The sequence below is a fragment of the Schistocerca nitens genome, chromosome 2 (assembly GCF_023898315.1).
Source record: "Schistocerca nitens isolate TAMUIC-IGC-003100 chromosome 2, iqSchNite1.1, whole genome shotgun sequence".
Taxonomy (NCBI): Eukaryota; Metazoa; Arthropoda; class Insecta; order Orthoptera; family Acrididae; genus Schistocerca; species Schistocerca nitens.
The window spans coordinates 490,836,269-490,848,913 of NC_064615.1; the positions used below are offsets into that span (position 1 = coordinate 490,836,269).

The 12,645-nt window shown below is 39.5% G+C and overlaps 1 protein-coding gene across 10 annotated transcripts in view; it reads left to right on the plus strand.

The window, feature by feature from the left end:
- Nucleotides 1-12,645, plus strand: part of LOC126236438 (epsin-2) — a 162,464-nt gene that overhangs the window by 68,952 nt on the left and 80,867 nt on the right. For all 10 annotated transcript variants that reach the window (XM_049945744.1, XM_049945747.1, XM_049945741.1 and 7 more), the window contains one exon: nt 10,271-10,316. In XM_049945744.1, coding sequence (XP_049801701.1) covers nt 10,271-10,316 — 46 coding nt within the window. The remainder of the gene's footprint in view (nt 1-10,270; nt 10,317-12,645) is intronic.

Below are 12,645 nucleotides of genomic sequence, written 5' to 3' on the forward strand. Positions count from 1 at the left end.
TCACCAGCCAATGCGTGAGATGAAGTGACAGCAAGTATGACAGGTGTTGTTGCAGTGCATAGTTTCTACCATTAAAAGTCAAACACGTAATTTAAAACCAAGATTTCAAATATAAAAAGTTCTGAAATGCTAAAAAAACTTCAAGATTTCTTCCTGACAAAATATAGATAAGACGTCCTATACATCATATTTACAGTAAATGTATCATACGTCATGAAACTGCAAGTACTTTTACGATGGCATAGCTAAGTAAGTGCCAACATAAATACTAAAAAATTGAACATTATAAAAAAAAGTTCGGCTGAATGCCAAAAAAATTTTTAGGAAATTATTAAAATGCAGTGATGTCCAACCAAAGTCTGGAGCTTGCGCAGCTAAGTTTAAAATTATACTATTATAGTGCAACACAGCATGCTTTGGGCATGGAAAAATTAGGCGATGTGATTGCCTATATCAGGGCCATAATTACCATGTGGCATGCCAACAGAAACCAGTCAAAAGCAGTTGTAACCTGCTTCTTAGATTGAGCTCATGGGCATCTGTAGCCAAATAATACTGAACAAAAATCAAAATGTGATCCTGAATCACAGCCCTACGAAAGCTCGTTTGTTTCATTATATGAATAAAAATTACAAACTAACATATAATGATTCCTTGGAATATTGTCATGTAGCCAACTGTCTGTCCATCCATCAACCTACACAAAGACAATCTAGAGTTAACCACACAACATAGTCAGCATCTGCTTGCAGCAAGGCAAAACTGCCTTCTATATGAAGCGTTGAAGGCCATAAATTTGCTAAATATGTATGTAGCTGTGAAATTTACCATCACTCGTGTGACTTGTATTCTGCTACGTAACTCAAGGTCTCCACTCAAATTGTAATACCAAATACTGAAGAGTAATAGCAAAATACGAGACATCCAGCAGCCTAAACAACTGCATCAGTTTGCCTTCTATCTACACAAAAATGTACATAGGATATCCTGTCAGAGTCCTTGAGCTACGCTTTGTAGCTCAAGATCTTCCTACTGTATGTGGACTTAGAGCTACAATGGTGTTATAGAATGATTTATTAAGGGTAGCCTCCAATTTGCCTGAGTGATGGTATATTTCATAGCTAGGCATCTAGCAAATTTTCAGCCTTCTATTCTTCAGATAGAAGGCAGTTTTGCCTTGCTGCAAGCAGGTGCTGACTATCTGAACTGGCTAACTCTTCGGTACCTGTGACTATATGCTGCTACATGCAGACTTTGAGCTACAGTGGTGTAGTGGAACGATTTTTTTAAGGATAGCCTCCAAGTATTTTAGTGTTAATTATTTGAGCCCATGTTAGGTATCTGATGTATTCTGTGAGTTATTCAGAGTTCCATCTGTAATGGATTGCTCTTGTGCAGGGTGATGGATGAAGACAAATAGTTGGCTACATGACAGTATTACTAGGAATTGTTATATATTAATTTGTAATTTATATTTGTGTAATGAAATGAATGAGCTTTCATCGGGCTGTGATTCAGGATCACATTTTATTTTTTGTTCAGTATTTGGCTACAGATGTCCATCTGCTCAACCTACGAAGCAGGTTGTTACTAGTTTCAACTGCTTTCTGCTGACATGCCACGTAGTAATTATGGCTCTGATATAGACAATCACTTTGCCTAATTTTTCCATGATATAAGCATGGTGTGTTGCACTATAAGACGAGGGTGGTTTGGAAAGTTCTCGGAATCACCACGAGAGATCAGCGTTAGCGCAACGAGCTGTTCACATGATATTCATTGGACTGTTTCCTGTAAACACGTGCCACATCAGTGCTCTTGCAAGAGAGCTGTGGTGGTTACGTGGCTCCTGTTGTTCCCGTAAAGTGATTTGCAAAGATGGAAAAAATAGAGATTCGAGCAGTAATTAAGTACTACTTAAAGGAAGGTATCAAAGCAAAGGACATTCATGCCGATTTCCAGAATACACTCGGGAACTTTGCTCCTTCATATTCAACTGTTGCCAAGTGGACAAATGAATTTAAATTTGGTCGGGAGAGCTTAGAAGATGGTCCGCGTAGTTGTCGACCAAGGCATCACTACTCCAGAAATCATTGCAAAAGTGCACACAGTGGTCATGGAGGATTGTCGATTGAAAGTGCATGAAATTGCTCAAGCTTGCCAGATGTCATCTGAATGGGTATATCACATTTCAACTGAAGAATTAGAAATGAAAAAATTATCTGCAAGATGGGTGCTGCGACTCTCGATGCTGGACAATGCGTGCCCACACACGTGTGCTGTCGCCATGGCAAAATTACATGAGCTGAGGTATGAATGGCTGTCACACCCACCTTATTCATCTGATATGGCTCCGTCAGACTTCCATCTCTTCCCAAAACTGAAAATTTTTCTTGGTGGACGAAGATTCATTTCAGACGAAGAATTGATAGCCGGAGTTGACAATTATTTTGCAGAGCCAGAGGAAACTCATTTTCGAGATGGGATCAAGGCACTGGAACGTCATTGGACCAGGTGCATTACTCTACAAGGAGACTAAATTGAAAAATAAAAAAAGTTTTAATGATGTAAGTACTTTCTTTCTATTCCATTCAGAGAACTTTTCAAACCACCCCCATAGTATAATTTTAAGATTAGTTGCAGTAGCTCTAGACTTTGGGTCAAACACTGCTGCATTTTAATAATTTCCTAAAAGTTTTTTAGGCGTTCAGTCTAACTTTTTATAATGTTCAATTTAAAAAAAATTTAATTTTTTAGTATTTTTGCTGCTGTAAAGGTACTTGCAGACTTGTGATGATACAATACATTTGTTGTAAATATGATATGTAGGATGTCTTAACTATGTTTTGTCAGAAAGAAATCATCAAGAAGTTTTTTAACATTTCAGAACATTTTATATTTGAAATCATGGTTGGTTTTAAATTACGTGTTCGAATTTCAATGGTAGAAACTATGCACTGCAGCGACACCTGTCATACTTGTCATTTCATCCTGTACACTGGCTGTTGACACTCAATCTTCTGGCACCCCTAGTAGGCATGCCGCGTGATCATATGGATGCACTGTTGTGGCGATTTGTATACATTGTGATTCAAACTTTTACTTTTGATGCGCGAACACATCGTTCTTGTCAAATATTGTGCATCTGGAGATTTAATGGAAAGATTTTGTGTGCATCTTGCACAAGATGTTTACTATTACAGGGTGTATATGACCCGGGACAACCGGGAGATCCGGGAAAAACTCGGGAATTTTTTCATCTGGGAAAATCCCGGGAATTGTTTTAGAGTTCCGGGAAGTTTTCATTGTCTCAGTTTTCAGTTAAATTTTTGTTATTTTGACTGGTAAGAACCAATACTCTAACAAAGGATATTACTGTATCCCGCTACTGCAGCATAATACTGCAGCAACAAAACATGGACGAGAAGAAACAACTGTTTAAATTAGATTCGTTTGAGCAGTTGTGGGTGGGCTCTTGCGCATGAGCAGTTGAGTCGCGTATGAGTAGTACCTTCTCCTGCTTCTGGTTACAGAAGTGTGGCTGGGCGCCACTTCTTAATATTGCCCCGGTTCGGAAATCAGTAAATCTGGGGCAGTCTGACTTGTGGTGGGGAGGTGGGTCATCTCCACGTGACCTATGTTTACGTTTAGTGATTTTGTTGTTTTCTCTTCGTTGATTGCTCTCACGTTAAATGATGACAAAACGGATTATTGTGGCCGGGAGCTATCAAATGAATTAAAATACGTTCGTTATTACGGAAGGCTAAAGTATGTTATTAGTTTTAGATTTTATTTCCACCTTTCTGACAGTCAAACATTAATCGCCTTGCAGAACAATGAAGTTATTTTTGCCGGTTTGCTAAAGAGATTTGGCTTTTATTAATCTTTTCTGTTGAGGCAGTAAGTTTATTTGAAACTAAGTGTTTAATTTCACACTGTTGGCTAGTTTCAACTGTTTACTGCATTTAAAGTGCACATATGGCATTATGCCATAGTAAAGAACCAAACATGAGATAATACAGTACTGGTACTCCAAGAAAATTTACATACACATGTGCATTTTAAACTGAATTATGCGTTTTAGTATGGTTCAAGTAATTTCGACGCTCCTGAAGTATCCTCTGGTGTCTTGTTTCTTTTATGACATAATGTAAGAACTTTAAATGTTTTACACGTACGAACATATGGGCTTCCTGCGTCATCGTGGCTGTGCAAGCGCGGTGACGCTTGTTATGTGGCGCTCTCTTGCAACTGCAGAAACGAACCTATTTCTAATAGGTCGCGGGAAAATACTACGAATGGTGGTTTGAAAAGTGTTACATTCAAAGCAGATTTCCTTTTACTTAAGATTAGCTATGTGCGAGAATGTACGATGAATTTCTTAAATCACAAAGCGTTTGACTATCATTTAAAAATCAACTCTTCAGGGGTGACCATTTAGAAGAATTTTGAGCCCAGAAGATCAGACATTTACGTCGTTACTAAAAATTTTACTGGCACATTTGTGTGATTTATCTTAAAGTGTAACAAGCACAAAAAAGATCAACATTATATGTAGAAGCTTAGCTTCTCTTCCAGCTCATTAATCTTAAAGACCAATATTATATGTGAATGCTATGTATATTAATTTAAACCATTAACTTCTCTTATTTGTGTGTTCGCGCTACTTAAGAGTGATCTTGCTATTTGCTGACTACATCATGTGTCCTATGCTGTCATCAGCTGGTGAGATCATGTGACATTAGCTATGACGGGCTTACAAAAGTGCATCGCAATCTTGACTTCAATGCTTCTGAAAGTGACATGCAGTGTTTGGTGAATTCGACTTTATATCTTCGTAATACAAAAATATGCAGCGTACATATTGCTGCACATCAAAGGTCTTTCAAAACGTGTTTCTCCCCCCTGAGTTTCATTTTCTAAAGTGCCGGGAAATTCTACTCCGGTATATAAAACGATAAACATTCAAAGGATTGATGAGTTTTACAGTGCTGAATAAGAGTATACTGTCACTTAACACAGAAAAAGTGTATCTTCACTCTGGAGAAAGTGTATTTTTAACCGGGAAATCCGGGGAAAAATCTGGGAATTTTTTTCCCTTGTCCACGTATACACCCTGAATAACTTGCATGAAGGTATATATGTTGTCATTGATTCCTCAGTGGATTAATTTGGCATTCTTTGTGTAACAGGTTGTAGCATATATTGTAATGTATTACAGATCTGATGATGGTAATATAGTTTTACCGAAGTCATCCACAATACAATGTTTTATTGCGATCTTGACTAAGAAAGTACAGATTCATACAAGTCTGTGTCCACATCTGTAGGTTCTTGTTTGAGCCCTGTGGTGGTGGTGGTGGTGGTGGTGATGATGATGATGATGATGATGATGATGAATGTAAAGAATCTGTTATGTATAAGTGGAATGGGAGGTCTTGGAAGTGTAGATATTCTGATTTTAGTGAGAAAGTAACTTTCCATGTTAGCAGAAAATGTAAATACTGTTAAATGCCTGCTGTTGTACTGATAAACGGTTGTTTGTTTTCCTTATTTAATTTATACTCTTGGTAACTGTTTTCTCATAGTTATTTCTTTCTTTAATTGGTTGAATGTAATAGCCTTAAAATATTTCTTTATTCCAGTAATGTAAATAAATGATGTATGATGTCAATAAATGAGGTGCAATTGATGTACCCTCCCCCATGAACCACAGACCTTGCCGTTGGTGGGGAGGCTTATATGCCTCAGCGATACAGATAGCCGTACTGTAGGTGCAACCACAACTGAGAGGTATCGGTTGAGAGGCCAGACAAACGTGTGGTTCCTGAAGAGGGGCAGTAGCCTTTTCAGTAGTTGCAGGGGCAACAGTCTGGATGTTTGACTGATACGGCCTTGTAACACTAACCAAAATGGCCTTCCTGTGCTGGTACTGCGAACGGCTGAAAGCAAGAGGAAACTACAGCCATAATTTATCCTGGGGGCATGCAGCTTTACTGTGTGGTTAAATGATAATGGCGTCCTCTTGGGTAAAATATTCTGGAGGTAAAGTAGTCCCCCATTTGGATCTCCGGGCGGGGACTACTCAAGAGGACGTCGTTACTAGGAGAAATAAAACGGGTGTTTTACGGATCGGAGCGTAGAATGTCAGATCCCTTAATCGGGCAGGTAGGTTAGAAAATTTAAAAAGGGAAATGGATAGGTTAAAGTTAGATATAGTGGGAATCAGGGATGTTCGGTGGCAGGAGGAACAAGACTTCTGGTCAGGTGAATGCAGGGTTATAAATACAAAATCAAATAGGGGTAATGTTGGAGTAGGTTTTAATAGTGAATAAAAAAAAAAATAGGAGTGCGGGTAAGCTGATGCAAATAGCATAGTGAACGCATTATTGTGGCCAAGATAGACATGAAGCCCACGCCTACTACAGTAGTAAAAGTTTATATGCCAACTAACTCTGCAGATGACGAAGAGATTGATGAAATGTATGATGAGATAAAAGAAATTATTCAGATAGTGAAGGGAGATCAAAATTTAGTAGACATGGGTGACTGGAATTCAATAGTAGGAAAAGGAAGAGATGGAAACGTAGTAGGTGAATATGGAATTGGGGTAAGAAATGAAGGAGGAAGCCGCCTGGTAGAATTTTGCACAGAGCATAACTTAATCATAGATAACACTTGGTTCAAGAATCATAAAAGAAGGTTGTACACATGGAAGAGGCTTGGAGATTCTCGAAGGTTTCAGATAGGTTATATAATGGTAAGACTGAGATTTAGGAACCAGGTATTAAATTGTAAGACAATTCCAGGGGCAGATGTGGACTCTGCCCACAATCTATTGGTTATGAGCTGTAGATTAAAACTGAAGAAACTGCAAAAAAGTGGGAATTTAAGGAGATGGAACCTTGATAAACTGAAAGAACCACAAGTTTTAGAGAGTTTCAGGGAGAGCATAAGGGAATGATTGACAGGAATGGGGGAAAGAAATACAGTAAAGGAAGAATGGGTAGCTCTGAGGGATGAAGTAGTGAAAGCAGCAGAGGATCAAGTAGGTAAAAAGACGAGGGCTAATAGAAATCCTTGGGTAACAGAAGGAATATTGAATTTAATTGATGAAAGGAGAAAATATAAAAATGCAGTAAATGAAGCAGGCAAAAAGCAATACAAACGTCTCAAAAATGAGAATGACAGGAAGTGCAAAATGGCTAAGCAGGGATGGCTAGAGGACAAATGTAAGAATGTAGAGGCTTGTCTCACTAGGGGTAAGATAGATACTGCCTACAGGAAAATTAAAGAGACCTTTGGAGAGAAGAGAACCACTTGTATGAATATCAAGAGCTCAGATGGCAGCCCAGTTCTAAGCAAAGAAGGGAAGGCAGAAAGGTGGAAGGAGTATATAGAGGGTTTATACAACGGCGATGTACTTGAGGACAATATTATGGAAATGGAAGAGGATGTAGATGAAGATGAAATGGGAGATACGATACTGCGTGAAGAGTTTGACAAAGCACTGAAAGACCTGAGACAAAACAAGGCCCCGGGAGTAGACAACATTCCATTAGAACTATTGATGGCCTTGGGAGAGCCAGTCATGACAAAACTCTACCATCTGGTGAGCAAGATGTATGAGACAGGTGAAATACCCACAGACTTCAAGAAGAATATAATAATTCCAATCCCAAAGAAAGCAGGTGTTGACAGATGTGAAAATTACCGAACTATCAGTTTAATAAGTCACAGCTGCAAAATACTAATGCGAATTCTTTACAGACGAATGGAAAAACTGGTAGAAGCGGACCTCGGGGAAGATCAGTTTGGATTCCGTAGAAATGTTGGAACACGTGAGGCAATACTAACCTTACGACTTATCTTAGAAGAAAGATTAAGAAAAGGCAAACCTACGTTTCTAGCATTTGTAGACTTAGAGAAAGCTTTTGACAACGTTAACTGGAATACTCTCTTTCAGATTCTAAAGGTGGCAGGGGTAAAAGACAGGGAGCGAAAGGCTATTTACAATTTGTACAGAAACCAGATGGCAGTTATAAGAGTGGAGAGGCATGAAAGGGAAGCAGTGGTTGGGAAGGGAGTGAGACAGGGTTGTAGCCTCTCCCCGATGTTATTCAATCTGTATATTGAGCAAGCAGTAAAGGAAACAAAAGAAAAATTCGGAGTAGGTATTAAAATTCATGGAGAAGAAGTAAAAACTTTGAGGTTCGCCGATGACATTGTAATTCTGTCAGAGACAGCAAAGGACTTGGAAGAGCAGTTGAACGGAATGGACAGTGTCTTGAAAGGAGGATATAAGATGAACATCAACAAAAGCAAAACGAGGATAATGGAATGTAGTGAAATTAAATCGGGTGATGCTGAGGGTATTAGATTAGGAAATGAGACACTTAAAGTAGTAAAGGAGTTTTGCTATTTAGGGAGCAAAATAACTGATGATGGTCGAAGTAGAGAGGATATCAAATGTAGACTGGCAGTGGCAAGGAAATCATTTCTGAAGAAGAGAAATTTGTTAACGTCGAGTATAGATTTAAGTGTCAGGAAGTCGTTTCTGAAAGTATTTGTATGGAGTGTAGCCATGTATGGAAGTGAAACATGGACGATAACCAGTTTGGACAAGAAGAGAATAGAAGCTTTCGAAATGTGGTGCTACAGAAGAATGCTGAGGATAAGGTGGGTAGATCACGTAACTAATGAGGAGGTATTGAATAGGATTGGGGAGAAGAGAAGTTTGTGGCACAACTTGACCAGAAGAAGGGATCGGTTGGTAGGACATGTTCTGAGGCATCAAGGGATCACCAATTTAGTATTGGAGGGCAGCGTGGAGGGTAAAAATCGTAGAGGGAGACCAAGAGATGAATACACTAAGCAGATCCAGAAGGATGTAGGCTGCAGTAGGTACTGGGAGATGAAGAAGCTTGCACAGGATAGAGTAGCAGGGAGAGCTGCATCAAACCAGTCTCAGGACTGAAGACCACAACAACAACAACATGAGGGGTAGAATACTAGAGCGACTGAAGGCTGGTCAAACACAGCAGTTCGTAGCACAGGCCCTCCGTGTGCCACAAAGTTTTATCTCAAGATTATGGCAATGATTCCGGCAGACAGGAAACGTGTCTAGGCACTACAGTACGGGACGTCCACAGTGTACAACTCTACAAGAGGACAGATATCTCACCGTCAGTGCCCGCAGGGGGCCACGGAGTACTGCAGATAGCCTTGCTCAGGACCTTACCGCAGCCACTGGAACAGCTATCTCCAGACACACAGTCTACAGACGACTGCTCAGACATGGTTTATTCACCCGGTGACCTGCGAGGTGCATTCCACTGACTCCTGGTCACAGGAGAGCCCGTAAAGCCTTGTGTCAAGAACACAGTACATGGTCATTGATACAGTAGTCCCAGGTTATGTTCACGGACGAGTCCAGGTATAGTCTGAACAGTGATTCTCGCCAGGTTTTCATCTTGCGTGATCTAGGAACCAGATACCAACCTCTTAATGTTGTTGAAAGCCTGTATGGAGGTCGTGGTTTGATGGTGTGGGGTGGGATTATGATTGGTGCAGTACACCCCTGCATGTCTGACAGAGGAACTGTAACAGGTCAGGGGTATCGGGACATCATTTTGCACCAGTATGTCCGCCTTTTCAGGGGTGCAGTGGGTTCCACCTTCTTCCTGATGGATAATAATGCACGGCCCCACATAGCTGCCATCGTGGAGGAGTACCTTGAAACAGAAGGTATCAGGCGAATAGAGTGGCCTGCCTGTTTCCAGACCTAAACCCCATTGAGCGCGTCTGGGATGCTGTTGGTTGATGTGTCGCTGCACATATTCAAAACCCTACGGCACTTCAGGAGCTCCGACAGGCACTAGTGCAAGAATGGGAGGCTATACCCTAGCAGCTGCTCGACCACCTGATCCAGAGTATGCCAACCCGTTGTGCGGCCAGGGTACATGTGCATGGTGATCATGTCCCATATTGATGTTGGGGTCCATGCACAGGAAACAGTGGCGTTTCGTAGCACATGTGTTTCGGGACGGTTTTCTCAACTTATCACCAATACCGTGGACTTACAGATCTGTATCATGTGTGTTCCCTATGCTGTTAGTGCCAGTTTTGTGTAGTGCCACGTTGTGTGGCACCACATTCTGCAGTTATCCTTAATTTATGAGCATGAGTGTAGGTCACATGCATATATTTTATGTATTGTATTTACCAATTTAAAATAATGCTAATTAATTTTTTCAATTTTGTTTGCTAGTTCAAAGGGCAGTGGACAACATGTGAAGCAGAAGCGGCCTCAAGAGGTTAGTAATCTTGAAATTATTATTTTTGTTATAGACTCGGATTTGTATAGAACTGAAGAATTTTGTTGTATTTTAAAATTAATTTTTGTGTGGGTTACATGATCTGAATTCTTGGCATAAGAGTGATTACAGTCATGTCATTACACTGAGACCTGTCATTGCCACCACATTTAATTCTGGTTTTCTAATTGAAACCAATTAGGAAATGCACCTGTACACCACTCATTATTTAGGAAACTTGTGCCCCCTGCCACTCTTGTGGGCCATATCTTTACTCCTGAGAGAGAGGGGGGAGGGAGAGGGGGGGAGTAGGAGGAGGGCTCTGGTTTGTTGTAGATACTGGCGTTAACAGATGAAGCACCTCAAAGTTGGGAATGTGAGCATCGTAGTGTTAACTCTTGAACCAGTTCGAATCAAAAATTTTTGGTTGCTGATTTCCATATTTATTTACTGATTGTCATAGTTCAAGAACAACTATACCCAAATTCTCCTTCAGAGACTGGAGCAACTGATGTGTATTGATGAGTATTGTGATGCAGTGAAAGTTAGTACAATCATTAAAAGCCTAAAACAACTACTATAGTAGGGAATGGCAGCATTTAAATGTACGAATAAAAAAGAAAGCAAGGCCAGTGTGACAGGGTAGGAAGGTTATGGGCAGCATCTTCTGGGATGGAGGGAGTTGCATTCTGTTAGATTTTCTGGAATGTCAACAATTTACAAAGGCTGTCTGCCAAGTCCAGATAACTTTTGAAGCTGCTTTGTGCATTGCATGATATGCACTCTGGGAAGAAGATAATCCTGCAGAACAATAACGTGTAACTTAACACAGTGTGTGTCACTGTGGAGAAAATTAGTTCATTTGGGTGGGAAGTCCTGTATGTACACCTTTTCTGCAATCTGGCAATCCGAACTTGACATCCTTGGACTGTCAACCTTTTTGCTCTGTGATAAGAGATATTGGAAGACACCTTGAAAGTAAACTGCTGTCAGAGGGAGCAGCCCACTCCACAAGAGAATTTTCAGAGTTGCACGACAGTGGATGAAATAGATGTGAAGAAATGAAGACTGTATTGAAAAGTGGCATTAAAATCAGTAGTTTATAGTGATGATCAGTGTTTGTTTAAACCAGGGGTGGCCAACATTTTCGGCAGCTGGTACAAATTTTTGAGAGGAGATGCCCTCGCAGGCTGCATTAGCAATTTTTGCTTTGTGAAGCAAAACATGCAAGAAATATTAATTTATTTTTTGAAGAAAATAAAACAAATCTGAGGAAAGAACATTTATTATATATTTTAATGAGATACAATGTCAGCGGGATGTGTATGGCATTGTTTGACTAAATTGAGTGAGTCAATGTTGATGTCAACTGAAGTTGTTGCTACACACAAGTTTTCCAAATGAACATCAGTAATTCATCTTCTCGTTTGTGATTTGATGTAATTCATTTGACAAAAAAGTTGTTCACACATATGTGTTTTTAAATAATGAAACCATTTTTAAAGCGTGTTTGTAAAATGCTGGATATTTCTTCTTGTCCAAATATGTTTTATTGAACTTTTCCAAACCAACGTGGTTGAATTTCTATTTTAACTGTGCCTCACATTGCATTTTGCAGCATTTGATTTGCAACTGTCCTAGTATTTAAACCGTGTCTACAAAGAATGGTATAGCAAATATGGATAAAAGCAGACAATATTCCTTAAAATCGGTTTTCGAATCCATATTTGAAGTCAGATATCAAAGAAGCATATTTAATGACTGCCACTTATGTGATGACGTATAGCTTTGGCAGTTTATGAAAATCTGTGAAGTTTCTTGTTCGTAACTTTTGTTCCCAAAGCCCAAGTTTCATTTGGAATGCGGAAATAAGATCGTCCATGACATTAATCAGTTGACCCTTTCTGTACAGTCAAGTGTCATCGTGTTATACCGACGAAGAACACAGTGTGGGAAAGCCATTCTTTATTTTCGAATTCCAAGAGTCTCTTTGACTTGCTTTCAAAGAATGATTGTATTTCTTGCTTCAAATCAAAGTCTCTCTGAAACATTTTCATATGGGTTAGCCTCTTACTTCCACAGAATACAGCATGTTATCATACTTTGAATACAAAAACATCAGGAATTCTTGGAACTGATAAGATTCAACCATTTCAACTTAATAAAGTTCACTGTTTTGACAACTACAGTGAAACCCTGCTTTTACACTTTTCAAGGGGCTCCAAAAAAGTGATGTAAAATGTGGAAAATTAACGTTTTAAGCTGTAAAAGTTATGTATAAGATCCTACCTTGCATTTTCGGTCTTTGTATATAATGAGCATCAAAAGA